Source organism: Cydia fagiglandana, chromosome 10 (genome assembly GCF_963556715.1).
Source record: "Cydia fagiglandana chromosome 10, ilCydFagi1.1, whole genome shotgun sequence".
In the NCBI taxonomy this organism is placed as follows: domain Eukaryota; kingdom Metazoa; phylum Arthropoda; class Insecta; order Lepidoptera; family Tortricidae; genus Cydia; species Cydia fagiglandana.
In genome coordinates, this window is record NC_085941.1 from 11088262 (window position 1) to 11103498 (window position 15237).

Sequence of the window (15237 nt, forward strand, 5' to 3'; positions counted from 1 at the left end):
TAGCTTAGAGTATTTAAAAAGGAGATGTCATCGCTGTCATTTTCTTTACGAAACAGTCTGCCGATTTTTGCGGGGGAGGGGACGTCAAATGTATTGCTATTTAACCTTTTAACCGCCAGGAATTTTTGAGCGAGCGTGCTCGTGTCGCCACCGGCAGTAATTGTACCACGCAAAGTAAGGTTGGCATAGTTACGGGAGTTATAAATGGGCTGTAAAAACCAAATCAGATCTTTGTGTTATTTATCAGACTGTGGCGAAATGAGCTGGATATGTAATGTCTTATATATCAGACTCTGGCGGTTAAAGGGTTAATCTATATTTTATACATGATTTGTATACGTAACGTACAAATAGCCATGTCAGTCCATACAAAAGTTTGCACAATTGTGCAAGTTTTTCGGCAGAGGGGTTTACTCCTCTCTTAATGGCCACTCCAGTTATTAAATGCTCTAAGATGTGTAGGTACCTAAGTTATTTTAAATGTCAATTTTTTATGAAATTACGACGTATAAATAACACTTGCACTGCGTAAGCTATCAACATCGCTGCAGACTTTTCTTGGTATAACTCTACATATCTTTAGCTTTTTAGGCATATTATTTCTTTGGCATATTCACAGTCATACAGTTTGATGTATTTTACTGAAGACCTTTTTGTTTATTGCACTTGTTTTATGAGCATATTCTATTTACATTTGCTTTTTAGGTCTGACAGCGACGTTATTAAACAGCAACGTTGCAATACCAAGCATTCAACAGTCATTGAAAGATCTTGAGACCACTTTTCATGCGACCATCGCCACTGTAAATGAGATGGGGGAGGTATTGAAGTAAGTATTTTTTTTATTTTTATCATCATATCAGCCCTTTATCACCCACTGCTGAGTATAGGCCTCTCTTCTAGTACGCCACTTGTCCCTGTCCTGAGCTAATATCATCTAGAAGTGACCCGCAATTTCCGGATGTCGTCCACCCAACGAGCCAGCGGACGCCACGCGCTTCTTTCATCTGAAAGCGGCCACCATTCTGTTAACATTTTAGTCCACCTGCCATCACTCTGCCTAGCGACAAGTCCCGCCCAATTCCATTTTTGTTTAGTAATGACGAATTTTTATTATTGGGTCGAAGTGTATAGATATTTAATTGAACAAAAAACATTCAATATTTAACAATAGAAAGTCAGCCCTTTGAAAACGACTGGCTTACAATACAATAATTAAATAAATATAATAACGTAACTAATAAAAGAGCCAATACATATGCCACAGGAATGTCATAGAAACACTTCGAATGAAATCATAGCGGGATCCGATTCTAGTACACTTTTTACTATTTTTTTTTATGTTATAGCTACTCCACGAATCCCAACGAGTTTGTGGAGTTCTACCAGACGCCCCAAGTGACACCAGCGGCCGCGAAAGCCATAGACATCTTAGAGGTGCTGATAAAATACGTACTGTCCGTCGAGCTGCCACAAACGAACCTTACGCCAGATATTAAATTGAAAAAGTACCAGCAGGATATCACGACTGATCCTAAAAAGGTGCGTGTCGAGTAGCTTTATCATCAAGCAACAATTCATCAGGTAAGAGGTGAGGTAAGAGGAGATGGCGTAGTGGCCTACGAAAGTTCACATTTTTATTTAATCTTTATTGCACAAAAGAAAAACCTTACAGTACAAAATGCAGACTTGATGCCATAAGTCATTCTCTACCATTTTCACTCGTCACTATTAGTCTCCGTCTCTCCGCATCATACTTGGATAATAACCAATAGCAGTCCATTGCCATTACAAATGTACAAGTACAATAGGCCTCTTAAATGGCTTCCCTATTGAACCAAAACTATGTGGTTCTATACTATCTTATCTATATGGTGATGAAGTCACAGACACCGCATTATAAAATACCTCGTTTCGAGCAGTACAACTCTTTTCATTTTGTACAGCCCAATATCAACCTTTGTGCGTTCGACAAGGTTCACGATTAATGACGCGCCGAGCACGATGCATGAACTATAGGGGGCAGCATAGGAGCCGTCAAGAGGCGTATATGTGTCGTTGATGCTTCCGATGTAGCCCACAAGATGGCAGAACCTAATATGCACAAGGAAACGTACTGACGAGAACGGTAGATGGTAGCACTTGCTTTGACAATGTACATGTGCATATATGATGTATGAAAAAAATAAACATAAAATATGTTTTCGATTCAGGCCACAAGATGGTAGAACCTCCAACGCGCACGGTCCCTATAGTAGTGGCGTTCAAATGGTTACCAGAGACCAGTGTTGGCCGAACGAAACGTGAATGCGATTCAAAATGTTGGCCATTAACAATTATAAATTGAACCTTGGTTAATGGCCAATATTTTCAATTGCATTAACTTTTCGGCCAACACTGCCAGAGACTCTATGTACCTTAAGGTACCTTGATACATCACTATTAAATAAATATAAAACATTAAATTACCTTAAAAATTATAATACAAACTATCTCTAAACTAAATAAACTTAAAATAAACAGCCTATAAATAAAAAACCGGGCAAGTGCGAGTCGGACTCGCGCACGAAGGGTTCCGTACCATAATGCAAAAAAAAAACAAAAAAAAGCAAAAAGAAAACGGTCACCCATCCAAGTACTGACCCCTCCCGACGTTGCTTAACTTTGGTCAAAAATCACGTTTGTTGTATGGGAGCCCCATTTAAATCTTTATTTTATTCTGTTTTTAGTATTTGTTGTTATAGCGGCAACAGAAATACATCATCTGTGAAAATTTCAACTGTCTAGCTATCACGGTTCGTGAGATACAGCCTGGTGACAGACGGACGGACGGACGGACGGACGGACGGACGGACGGACGGACGGACGGACGGACGGACGGACGGACAGCGAAGTCTTAGTAATAGGGTCCCGTTTTACCCTTTGGGTACGGAACCCTAAAAACGTCCCCCAAGTCACTGCCGATGGGCAGTGTGCCCAGAAGGCTGGCCGCATTGCCATCGAGCTGATCTGATGATGGAGACACGGGGTAGCCATAGGAACTCTGTGATAAAACGACGCGACCTAATTGTGTGTTTTTACAATTGTCTCTTTTCAAAGAAAAGTACAGTCGACAGCGATATTTAAAAGCTTATACCAAAATGGTTTCAGATAATAAAAGCAGTAAAGAACATGATTAATTCGATGATTATGTTTATAAGAGACCTAGGCGTATACGGCGGGTCTTTGAGCATCACCTCATATATTATTCTTTTGGAGCGGCTCAAGCGGAAGTCTCTAAGCAAGGAACAGGAGTTGTTATACGAATTTGTCGTAACACATTTAACCAAGTGAGTGGCTTTTTTTTATTTTTCAAGAGACGTTAAGATAAAGTAAACATAAGCGAAATTACAATTTTCGTGGGAAGGCTCTGTTGTCAGCAACTTTTGATTTGCAGTACAATTTATAACTTCAAAGCGTTAAGTTGTTCCGTACAGCGTACAGTACACAGCTGCCTACCACCATAAGGTGACAAAATCATAATGATTATGAGCTGAAATATAGCGTGCAAGGGGGCAATAACCTCTTATTTGCGTGAAGTGTCAATGTAAACTTTACATTACGTAACGTTTTTCGATTTGGCGATAATGGTAGAACTTCCAATACGCACGATCCTTATACATAGTATTTAAGAGCCAAGGAGGCCAAATTCTGATTTATATTTAACAATTATTGGTGCATGTGAGATGCACTGCGGATCGCGTCGGGGTCATATCATAACATGATCAATACATTAACAAATCGATAAGTCCGAATCGACTTTAAATGTTTAAGAATGCTTTTTCTTTTACAGGGCAAGAATGATATTACTGCTGTCTATGTCAAAAGAAGAAGGGTATGAGAAAATTATCAAACATTCTTCAGATCAGATTATACAGCTGCTAAACGTGCTGAAAGAATTTAACCCCGATTTATATAACAAGCCTGGAGGTAAAATACCCGCATCATACATGTAATAGTACATAACGATAAAAGTCCGAAAAAAAAGGGAATTCGCAATGTATCAAAAGTTACAATGTTCCACTTTAGGGAAGACGAATTAGAACCTAAATTTGTGTATAACCCATCCATATCCTGATAATATGTGGCATTCCATCAGAGAACGGTCCTTAGGCTTCATCCGCATCAAGGACGTGTCTATCAGAATGTCAGATGAATTCTGTGATGGCAAGCCACATCTTTTGTAACCTTAAGAAAAACCGCATACAGAGACATATTTCATTCATGAAACAGGCGAATCGAGGTTTTGTTATATAGATTTTTTTCCAATTTTCAGTTATAAGAAGAAGAAACCAATCGAAGGAACCGCTCTCGGGAATAATCTTCACACAACAGCGATTCACCGCCAAAATCCTCTACAACCTTCTCAAGGATGTGAAAGAAGCTAATCCGGAGGAGTTCAGCTTTCTAAAACACGATTTCTTGGTCGGTTTCAACATCGACCCGTATAAGAGCACTAGGGAACAAGCGTATGTCAAGAAGGCTAGTCATAAAGCATTGCTCATGTTTCGGAATAAGTAAGTTTACTCAATGTTTTTTTAGCGATATCAATGTTAATAAAGGTTTATCTCGCCGCGAGGTACTGTCGCGCCAATCATGTGCTAGCCCGGCTGTCTAACATCAGTTATCGATGTACAGTCGACATCAACAATTATGCCTTATTACAGTACAGTCGACTGTACCACAGACGCCGCACGCAACATATAAAAGTTAATATTTGTTCGGTATCATTTGTCATTTTACGTACGTAGCATTTGACATGGCACGCCTTTAAATCGACAGTGTAGTTCATTCATTCGTCATTTGTGACGTTTTCAACCAAAAATTACATTTTCGGTTGTCGATAAGTTTGATTTCAAGTTAAAGCTATATGGAAATATCGCCTTTTTGACAACCGACAATAAGCACCCTTTTGGTCGATATATGACGATTTTGGCGTTGGGTTTGTAACCAGACGTCGTACGCAACATATCAAAAGTTAGAACTTGATCGTTACTCATTCATCATTTGACTTTTAAGCGTTTGGGGCAGGGCTTTCAGTCGACGTGTTTTGACGTTTTTGGTGTCATGGGATTACAAAGATGCGGTATTTTATTTTGTTCTCTTTTTTTTATATTATTTAATAGGACCTTTATACATTTGTACATATCGGCCCTATAAAGCCGCTTCGTATATCTTCAGAAATAAGTGTACATAAGTGATTTTGTTCTCTTGTTAAATGAAACTGGATAATCTCTTATACGAATTCTGTTTCAGGGAACTCAACTGTTTGATAGCAACGAGTGTAATTGAGGAGGGCGTGGATATTCCCCAGTGCCTCTTGGTACTGCGCTTCGATGCGCCATTGGAATATCGCTCTTATATCCAAAGCAAAGGTACACCGATGATTATTAATTTAGTAACTTGTCTATGTTTAAAGGCCTGTGCACACCGGCTTGCGTGTGCGTGACGTGCACGTGCGCTAAAATGTTGGAGCCGCACACGCACACGTCACGCAAGCGGTGTGCCGTCTCTCATAAGGATCTGTATACTACAACGCTGCACGCGCACGTGCCCGTCACGCACACGCAGCCGGTGTGCACAGGCCTTAAGCCCCATTTAGACGGTTCAACTTGCATGCAATAATCGATACATTCCTAACTACAGAGTGCAATGAATAAAGTCGATCGACCAAACTCCGTAATGTAACGAAAATCGCATGCAAGTCCTTATGGGGCGTCACTGTCGACTTGTTGAGTTTACAGGTGTCTAAACACACATGAAAAAAAAGGTAACTTTACAAATTGACAACTTTTCCATTGCTCTAATAAGTGTAGTTACTAATGGCCACTTGCACCATTCACTAACCCGGGGTTAACTGGTTAAACCTGGAGTTACCATGGTTACCAGTACGGTACTTCTTCACATCTGTGCCCGGCGGGGAGAAATAGGAATACACCATATCGCGCCATTCCTCATCATACCTTTAAAAACATCTTTTTTTAATTGTTACATTATTTTAGGTACAGTGAGCCATTCAAGAGTTCCGCCATCCACCATCCGATCAGATCAGCTGAATTGTACCTGATGATTTAGTTATCACATTAAAAGCAATACGGGTACCAATACCGATTACAATAAATTTGTAAGATTTTATTCCATAAAAATCGGTATAAATTAGAGAAGAAACTACTCGTACTATCATTTACTTCTATCTATACGTAACGCCTAAACCGCACTCAGACTAGATTTTTAATCCAGGAATATTATTTAGAATATAAAATCATGATTACATTTATTTGATTAAGAATAAGATTATTCTTATTCAATTTTTACACATACGAATTATTCCAGACCAAAATTATTTTAATAATTTTAACGGGAATAAAATCAACATGATTTTATTCTTAGAAATTCTTATTCAAATAATGATTTTATTCTTGAATGCCCAACACTGCCAGTACCATTTGACACTGGGTTAACGGTTTAACCGCTTAACCTCGGGTTAATAGAGTGGTGCAAGTGGCCCTAAGTGTAGACTAGACTAGAAATTCTAGACTATAATTTTTTTTTTAATTTTTGACGATCTTTTTGTGAAATCCTTAGTGTTAAATTTGATCTGTATAATAATCCAATATTATTATGGAATAATATTAACATCAATAAATTGCTCTGATAATTAGATTAAGATTAATTACTATTCATAAGAGCTTGTTGCTAGGCCTACATGAATATTTTGAGTTTTGAGTTGAGTTCGAGTTGTATAAAATTTTCAGGTCGAGCAAGGAGTGCAGATTCCAGCTTCGTTTTATTAGTGAACTCTTGCGATCGAGAGAAGTTTATGAATAAATACCATAGCTTCATAAAAACTGAGAAATACATTCAAAAGGTAGGTATTCTGATTTAGCAAAGCCTTGTACTCGTACTTTTTAAAATAAATATTATTTATACGGGGTGTCTCATATCATGAGGCTTTAAATTCAGAATTCGATTCTGACTGAGCTACTTTTATTGTAGGACCAACCCCGAGGTCGCGAAAATATTTAGGCTTCTTCATACATTTTGGCTGATGTCGATGGAAAAGCAAAAAATTTTTTCGCGTGTTCTGGGTTGGTCCCATAGTAAAAGTAAGTCGATTTGTCGAGCAGAATCGGGCCCTGCATTTAAAGCCCCATGGTGGGAGACATACTGTATTTTACTTTTGATTGTATCAATCTAGCCAACACACAGTTTACTATACTTTATTTTATACTTTACTACAATAATATTATTACCTTGAATAATAGTGTATGTTTGCAGTTACTCGTAGGATCCTCGGATACCAGAGAAGCTCCATCAGAGTCTTCCATACAAACCATGTATGACGAGGATGACATTCCCCAGTACAACAATCCTTATGGAAGTAAGTTCACACATTCGCCGTTGAGCTACGGTCATAGCCGATAACATGGGTTTCCCGGTATGTAGCGAAAATGCTTCGTAGAGGCAAAACGGAATCGTGTGATTAGCGCTGAATGGGTTAAAAGAAGCACATATAAGCAAATGATATTGTTTGAGGATAATGCTTTTTAAGGTCTGTCCTCGATAGCTTATCTTGGTTAGGTATGTCTGTAATACCTAGAAGTGGTATGCTTTAACAAGTACTAGTATATTGACCTGACAATTTTGTATGCAACATATGCGTTCAAGTGCTAAAACGCACAACTCAAAGATCGCAAAATGTAAAGGGCCGTGCAACGCCATAATTCGTCGCTGGAAAGCAATAATGATGTAACCCGCACTTAATTTGTATTGAGGGTTACAGCATTATTGCTTTCCAGCGACGAATATTTGAACTAGTCTTTGTTTTTTTGTTTATGGTATTCATTAAATTATATATTTTTACATGTACAGGTTGTCTCCATGCAGTGGGTGCTATAAGCTTGCTGAACCGTTACTGTTCCTGCCTGCCCCATGACCAGTTCACCACGATAACCCCCATGTGGATTAAGGAGTCAGTTTCCGACCATATGGGCCATTATGCGGGAATAGTTGTCACTATCATCATGCCCATAGCTTGCCCTGTTAAAGAACCAATTAAGGTAAACTTAAAAAAAAATCAGATTTATAAAGTTAGACCAAAATCTGCAGTCATTTTGATAGCATACGCAGTGCAAGTGTTATTTTTACGTCATAATTTCATATCTCTTTGTGAAATTCTTAGTGTTAAATTTGATCTGTGCAACAATCCAATGTTATTATGGAATAATATTCACATCAATAAATTGCTCTGATAATTAGATTAAGATTAATTACGATTCATAAGAGCTTGTTGCTAGGCCTACATGAATAAAGTATGTTTTGAATTTGACAGAGAAAGATGCCCGCAATTTGCGAACTTCGATTTCGCGGTTATATTAAATTATCGCGGGTATTTATTTCATTTTTTTTTTTGCATTATTTCTTATAGGGCAAACCCTACTACAACCTGAAGACAGCTAAGCGATCAGCAGCGCTCAATGCCTGCATAAGACTGCATCAGGAGGGCGAACTAGACCGAGTGACCATGCTGCCACGAAATTATGGGTATGATGTTTTGTTTTATCTACTATTCGACTCGTTCAGCCCTTTATCTAATATTTGACTTGTAATCTATTAAAATAATCTATGGAAACAGATTATAGTGAATTTATAATATAGGTACATCCGGACTTCTCAAACACTTTATAGCGGTCATGATCAACGGGTGACTGAGGAAAAAATATATATTAACCTCTATTATGCCTCTATTATTGTTATATGAAAAACTACCCACATACAAAAATAATGAATCATAAACTATACATTTTAATGCTAGTCGATAAATTTACATAATCCGTTTCTATAGTTTTCTTTAATGAGTAACTATTGCGGAAACGGAAGACAATATTTTGCAATATATTATTTATTTTATACTATTTATAGAGTCGATAATCCGTTGAGCATTCAAGATGGTTCTAATCAGTTTTTCCATCGTGTTTTCAGTGATTTCCGGTAAACTTTACAATTGCTTTGTTTTCTTAAGTATGCTTTTACGGGATAAGTTCGCCTTTGTACACATTTATAGTATTCTCTCTGTGTTATGTACTTGTTTTGTGCAATACAGTGTTTACTACTACTACTAATTTCGTGAACAGTTTCGATAATAATTTTTGACTTTGTCGATTCAGTTTTTTTTTCAAAATGACTTAGCGATGGTAGTTATTTATTTATTTTAATCTTTATTGCACAATACATGAAGGTACAAATGGTATAGTTACACGAGGTCTATAGCGCAGAGATCCAGCAGATAAATTATTGGTTCTATAAATTTTGACACTTACAAGTAAGATATAGAGATTACAGAAAAAAATTACAGCGTTAGTCAACAAATGCGTGTCATGGAGGTTAAATTACATAAAAAAAAATAGAATGTTTACAAAGTTAGGGACTATGAATTTGAACCATTGTTTTTGTACAGTAAAGTGGACTTTGAGGTCCCGGACATAAGGTCGTGTTTCTTAAACTGGCCGTGGGACAAGGAAGAGGATGACGACGAAGATGCGTCGCATAAGGCAGGGACTAAGAAGAGAATGCGGAAGCATGAGAAAGCGGTGAGTTGTCTAACACTCTTAAAAATCATACTAAAGGGGCCCACTGATTAACAGTCCGCCGGACGGTATCGGCCTGTCAGTTATAACAAAATGTTGACAGTTCCGAACAACTGACAGGCCGATACCGTTCGGCGGACTGTTAATCAGTGGGCCCCTTAAGAAAATGAAGAGAAAATTCATCCAAAGGTTAACTGGAAGGGATAAGTTCGTACATACATATATACAAAATTCGGCAATATCCAGATAGCTAGTCACGCGATTAAACCGAAATACCGAATCGTATGATTGGTTTTTTCAATGTAAGTCCTAACTAAACTATGCGTCTTTCATCAAAGAGGTCTATAAGTTAACAAAAGTAAACTAAAATTGCTACAAAGACCAGAATCAGCTCTGTAGGTTTAATTCTTAATGAGCTCTTCACTCAAGCAAGTCTTCAAAGATAGGCAATTTTGTCCAGTATAGTGAAAGTTTAAGATTTACCTTTTTGATAAGAAACGCATACTTAGGACGTACGAGTATTTAGAGAAAACCAAAAAAAAGTACGAAAACCTGTTGTCATTATCAGTCCTTGTCTTACGCGTAGAAAGGCGTATGTTAACACAGACGCATTGCCTTGATCTTAGTATAAGTTTATAGATTTATTTCTTGTCTATCTACTGATTCTATATATATTTATTGGTTTCCAGTTCCCATTATACCTATCCGGATCCATGGCCGACAGCCAGCAGTATTATTTGCACATAATAAAACTGAAAATCGGATTCGAAAGACCTCAAGAAACTCGCGAGCGCGCACTCTATGACCTTTTACTTAGAGACGAAGGCTATGGATTCATAACGCCAGAAGCGATCCCCAAAATATGCCAGTTTCCGATGTTTTTGGCGGTCGGGGATGTAATGGTGAATGTGCACATGAATTATGCGGTCATACCGCTTAATAGTGATATGGTGGATCTTATAAAAAGGTAAGAAACATGTTTGTTAAAAGGTGCTTCTGGATTATAATTAAATTAAATGGGTAGCCCGGCTAACAGAACCGTATGCGAATAGCACGCACGCTAAACATCCTACCAGTGTTATTTCCCTCAATCGCTTAACTCCTGGCTGCTTTGAGCAGTAATTAAAGACAGTAAAGAAGTCTAATCTAATCCGTGATACTACGAAATGCACTCAGTGCCCTGTTTGTCAAAAGCTTGTAACTTGTAATACAAGTGGAAGTCCCTTTTTTAGAAAGACAGCTTTTGTTAGATAAACAGGACACATATAGCGAACGTTTTGCAATGGTGAGCCAGATGCGGATTCGCCAGATCTGAATGAGATTTTAGTTTTTTCAAATTCTGCTTGTAGAAAAAGTTTAATTGTTCTCTATTGGCTATGCTATAAGTTCTCATGTTTTTTGTATATTATTTAATGTGAACGGTGTTGAACTTCTCAATAAATAAATAAATGATATGAAAGCTTCACATATCTTGTTTAACGTTGATCGGTTCGTCAATGTGCGTAGATGTACATACATCCCGTGTGAATAAAATGATTGCATATTTTAATCGTGGATCGCGTAAACTCAGCCAAAGTGATAAAATGATTTTTTTTATTACTTCAATATTTAACATAATTTCATTTTCTGTAGTGCCCAACCCCCGAAGTAGGTTTATTAATCGTTGTAGGTCTGTTTAATTTTTCACGTTGTATTATTTATCTTAGCTAACAATCTATATAGCGATAAAATTGTACTTTTGTTGAAATAAAAATGTTATTTCAGGTTTCACTTTTTCGTCTTCGATCAAGTCCTCGAAATAGCGAAAAAATTCCTCATCTACGACGGCACAGTCAACAACCTGTTTGTGGTGCCAGTTAAAGGCAGCGCCGGGGGCTACGACATCGACTGGGATGTCATGCAGCAATATAAGGAGATCCCTCCGGTACCCCTTTCAGGGCCACCTTACGAGGTTCATACCTATCGTACCTATTATATTCTTAAATTATAAAAAGTTCCTGATCTACGAGGGCACAGTCAACAACCTGTTTGTAGTGCCAGTTAAAGGCAGCGCCGGGGGCTACGACATAGACTGGGATGTCATGCAGAAATATAAGGAGATCCCTCCGGTACCCCTTTCAGGGCCACCTTACGAGGTTCGTACCAATCGTACCTATTGTACTTATAAATTATAAAAAGTTACTGATCTACGAGGGCACACTCAACAACCTGTTCGTGGTGCCAGTTAAAGGCAGCGTCGGGGGCTTTGACATCGACTGCGATGTCATGCAGAATTATAAGGAGATCCCTCCGGTACCCCTTTCAGGGCCACCTTACGGGGTTTGTACCTATCGTACCTATTATATTCTTAAATTATAAAAAGTTCCTGATCTACGAGGGCACAGTCAACAACCTGTTTGTGGTGCCAGTTAAAGGCAGCGCCGGGGGCTACGACATAGACTGGGATGTCATGCAGAAATATAAGGAGATCCCTCCGGTACCCCTTTCAGGGCCACCTTACGAGGTTCGTACCAATCGTACCTATTGTACTTATAAATTATAAAAAGTTCCTGCTCTACGAGGGCACAGTCAACAACCTGTTTGTAGTGCCAGTTAAAGGCAGCGCCGGGGGCTACGACATGGACTGGGATGTCACACAGCAATATAAGGAGATCCCTCCGGTACCCCTTTCAGGGCCACCTTACGAGGTTCGTACCTATCGTACCTATTATATTTACACATTATAAAAAGTTCCTGATCTACGACGGCACAGTTAACAACCTGTTCGTGGTGCCAGTTAAAGGCAGCGCCTGGGGCTACGACATCGACTGGGATGTCATGCAGAAATATAAAGAGATCCCTCCGGTACCCCTTTCAGGGCCACCTTACGAGGTTCGTACCTATCGTGCCTATTGTATTTATAAATTATAAAAAGTTCCTGATTTACGACGGCACAGTCAACAACCTATCAGTCGAAAGTCAGGTGACAATTGCCACCGTGGTGAAACAGGGGTCTTTGGCTTTTATAGTACAGTCAGCCGCGAGAGATGTCTGACCCCCTCTGCTTAGAAATTTGGTAGCAGGAGGGGGGTCATCTATCTCTGCAGCTAACCATACCTACCCTAACCTTTGGTCTTTAAGGAATTTCAGCATACACATACAATTTGCGATTCCTTAAGTTTTCTACCAATATGTACTGTACTATAATTACTTGTTTTTGTTTGTCTGTTTATGTTTGAGTTTTTTTTTTGCAACAATATCGCATTGGGTTCTGCCTGTAATGATATTTGTATGTGTGGAAATAAATAAAATAAAAATAAAATAAAAATGTTTGGTGACATGTTTGTTTTCCTTCCAGGAGAGAAAAGCGCTGAATGTGACGCAAGAAGATTACCAATATTCTGTAGTGACACCCTGGTACAGAGGCGTTATCTTGCCTAGCCGGTAAGTTCCTAAGAAAATTATACATAAGTTATTTATAAGTTGTCTTGTAAGTGAAATTTCTGTAATTTCTTAGACAATAAAGTTCTTTGAACCAAAATATATCTAAAGTTAAACTATGCATAATTTACAACTTAAGGCCGAGCCACACCGGCTTGCGTGTGCGTGACGTGCGCGTGTGCGTGCGCTAAAATGTTGGAGCCGCACACGCACACGTCACGCAAGCGGTGTGCCGTCTCTCATAAGGATCTGTATACTACAATGCCGCACGCGCACGTGCACGTCACGCACACGCAGCCGGTGTGCACAGGTCTTTACTGTTACGTTTTACTAGGTATATAGTGTCGAAAGTGATAGAGTACATGACGCCACAATCCGCTTTCGACGATTCTTCGTACGACACCTACAAGCAATACTACTCAGCGAAATACAACCTGGAGATTATTGGCGAAAAGGACCAGCCGCTGCTTGAGGTTAGTTTATATTGCTATTCAACAAAATCAAGATTAAAATATTATTTGTTTCCCTTCTTCCTCGCGTTGTCCCGGCATTTTGCCACGGCTCATGGCCTGGGGTCCGCTTGGCAACTAATCCCAAGAATTGTCGTAGGCACTAGGTTTTACGAAAGCGACCGCCATCTGACCTTCCAACCCAGAGAGAGGGTAAACTAGGCCTTATTGGGACTAGTCCGGTTTCCTCACAATGTTTTCCTTCACCGAAAAGCGACTGGTAAATATCAAATGATATTTCGTACATAAGTTCCGAAAAACTCATTGGTACGAGCTGGGGTTTGAACCCGCGACCTCCGGATTGCAAGTCGCGCGCTCTTACCGCTAGGCCACCAGCGCTTTTTCGCGCATTAAAATAGTATTTGTTTATAAAACGAATTATTAGTCTTTTTATTTTTCTCTCTATAATCGTTCCTTGTGGAAAACCAGGAGAGAGAGCTTTGCCCAGCAGTGGGACACTCCAATAGGCTATGAAAACGTCCCTTAGAACACATCAGGCAATTTTTTATAGTTTCTATTTTTTTTTGCCTGCGGCTGTCGTGAATTAACACCCTCGTTTCCAACATTTCACATACCCCCTTGTTGCACAATGTACTATAACATTTTCAGGTTTGCAACATAACCACGCGTATGAACTGCCTCCTACCCCGAGCGGCCACCATCAAAGCCTTCACCGACAAACAGAAAAAGCTGATCTCAGTCTCACAGGGCGACGACAAACCCAAGAGTTTCACGGAGATATTTATTCCCGAGTTCTGTATGAAATACGACTATCCTGGCGTGCTATGGTACAAAGCGACGATGCTGCCTAGCATTATACACAGGTAATTATTCCATGTTTGTTTCCATACATCTATTAACCATTTGATCACCATAGACGCCGCCTGACGCGCGCGGCTATAGCCCATTAAATCACCATAGACGTCGCCTGACGCGCGCGGCTATAGCCCATTAAGTACCTTATTGATTTATATTATTTCAGAGTTCACATGTTACTGATTGCGTACGACCTTCGCGCTGAAATCACAAAATACACTAAATATGGACAGGTCCATTTACCACAAGGTAATTTAAATATACAAATTCATTGATGGATATAGTATTGCACCGTGGAAAGATACTAACGTGCAGTTAGCTCGTGACACATGAAATTGTCAGTGACATTTTAAAATTTAAAATTTCGATACCATTCATTCGCCATTCATAATATTTTCCTCACTCTTGTGCGAGACCCAAAACTAGCCTTCTGATTGTCTAGCCGCGTATAACCATGTTGTTAAAAAAATTGACAAATAGGTATTTGTATTTTTAGGCGAGGAATGGGAGCCAATAACGATAAACATACAAGTCGCGATGAAATCACTGCAGGCGCAAGTTGAAGAGCCTACGACTATCAACAGTATCGACAGGTGATATATTAAACCTTACTTTATAGTTACTTACAAAACATATACTAGGATTTTGTATAGAAAGTGATGCTTTAGGGCCACCCCACATTTAGCGTCTTTCGAGCGTCGGCGTCTATGGCCGCTGCTCGACGCAACGTCGACGCTACTGCGCAGCGACGTCATTTTCCCTAGCGCTGACCAAACGCTGATGCTCGAAAGACGCTAAATGTGGGGTGGCCCTTATAAGGGCTGTCTGTTTTTTTTTGCGCCACATGCTAGGAGGACTGCGATATT

The 15237-nt window shown here is 39.3% G+C and overlaps 1 protein-coding gene across 1 annotated transcript in view; it reads left to right on the forward strand.

The window, feature by feature from the left end:
* Positions 1-15237, forward strand: part of LOC134668151 (endoribonuclease Dicer) — a 70593-nt gene that overhangs the window by 6944 nt on the left and 48412 nt on the right. The window contains exons 5-22 of the mRNA XM_063525669.1: positions 706-829; positions 1350-1542; positions 3151-3329; positions 3833-3969; positions 4316-4556; positions 5296-5414; positions 6795-6907; positions 7318-7420; positions 7912-8099; positions 8468-8583; positions 9497-9629; positions 10316-10593; positions 11391-11577; positions 12964-13049; positions 13381-13519; positions 14165-14379; positions 14538-14620; positions 14868-14964. Coding sequence (XP_063381739.1) covers positions 706-829; positions 1350-1542; positions 3151-3329; positions 3833-3969; positions 4316-4556; positions 5296-5414; positions 6795-6907; positions 7318-7420; positions 7912-8099; positions 8468-8583; positions 9497-9629; positions 10316-10593; positions 11391-11577; positions 12964-13049; positions 13381-13519; positions 14165-14379; positions 14538-14620; positions 14868-14964 — 2731 coding nt within the window. The remainder of the gene's footprint in view (positions 1-705; positions 830-1349; positions 1543-3150; positions 3330-3832; positions 3970-4315; positions 4557-5295; positions 5415-6794; positions 6908-7317; positions 7421-7911; positions 8100-8467; positions 8584-9496; positions 9630-10315; positions 10594-11390; positions 11578-12963; positions 13050-13380; positions 13520-14164; positions 14380-14537; positions 14621-14867; positions 14965-15237) is intronic.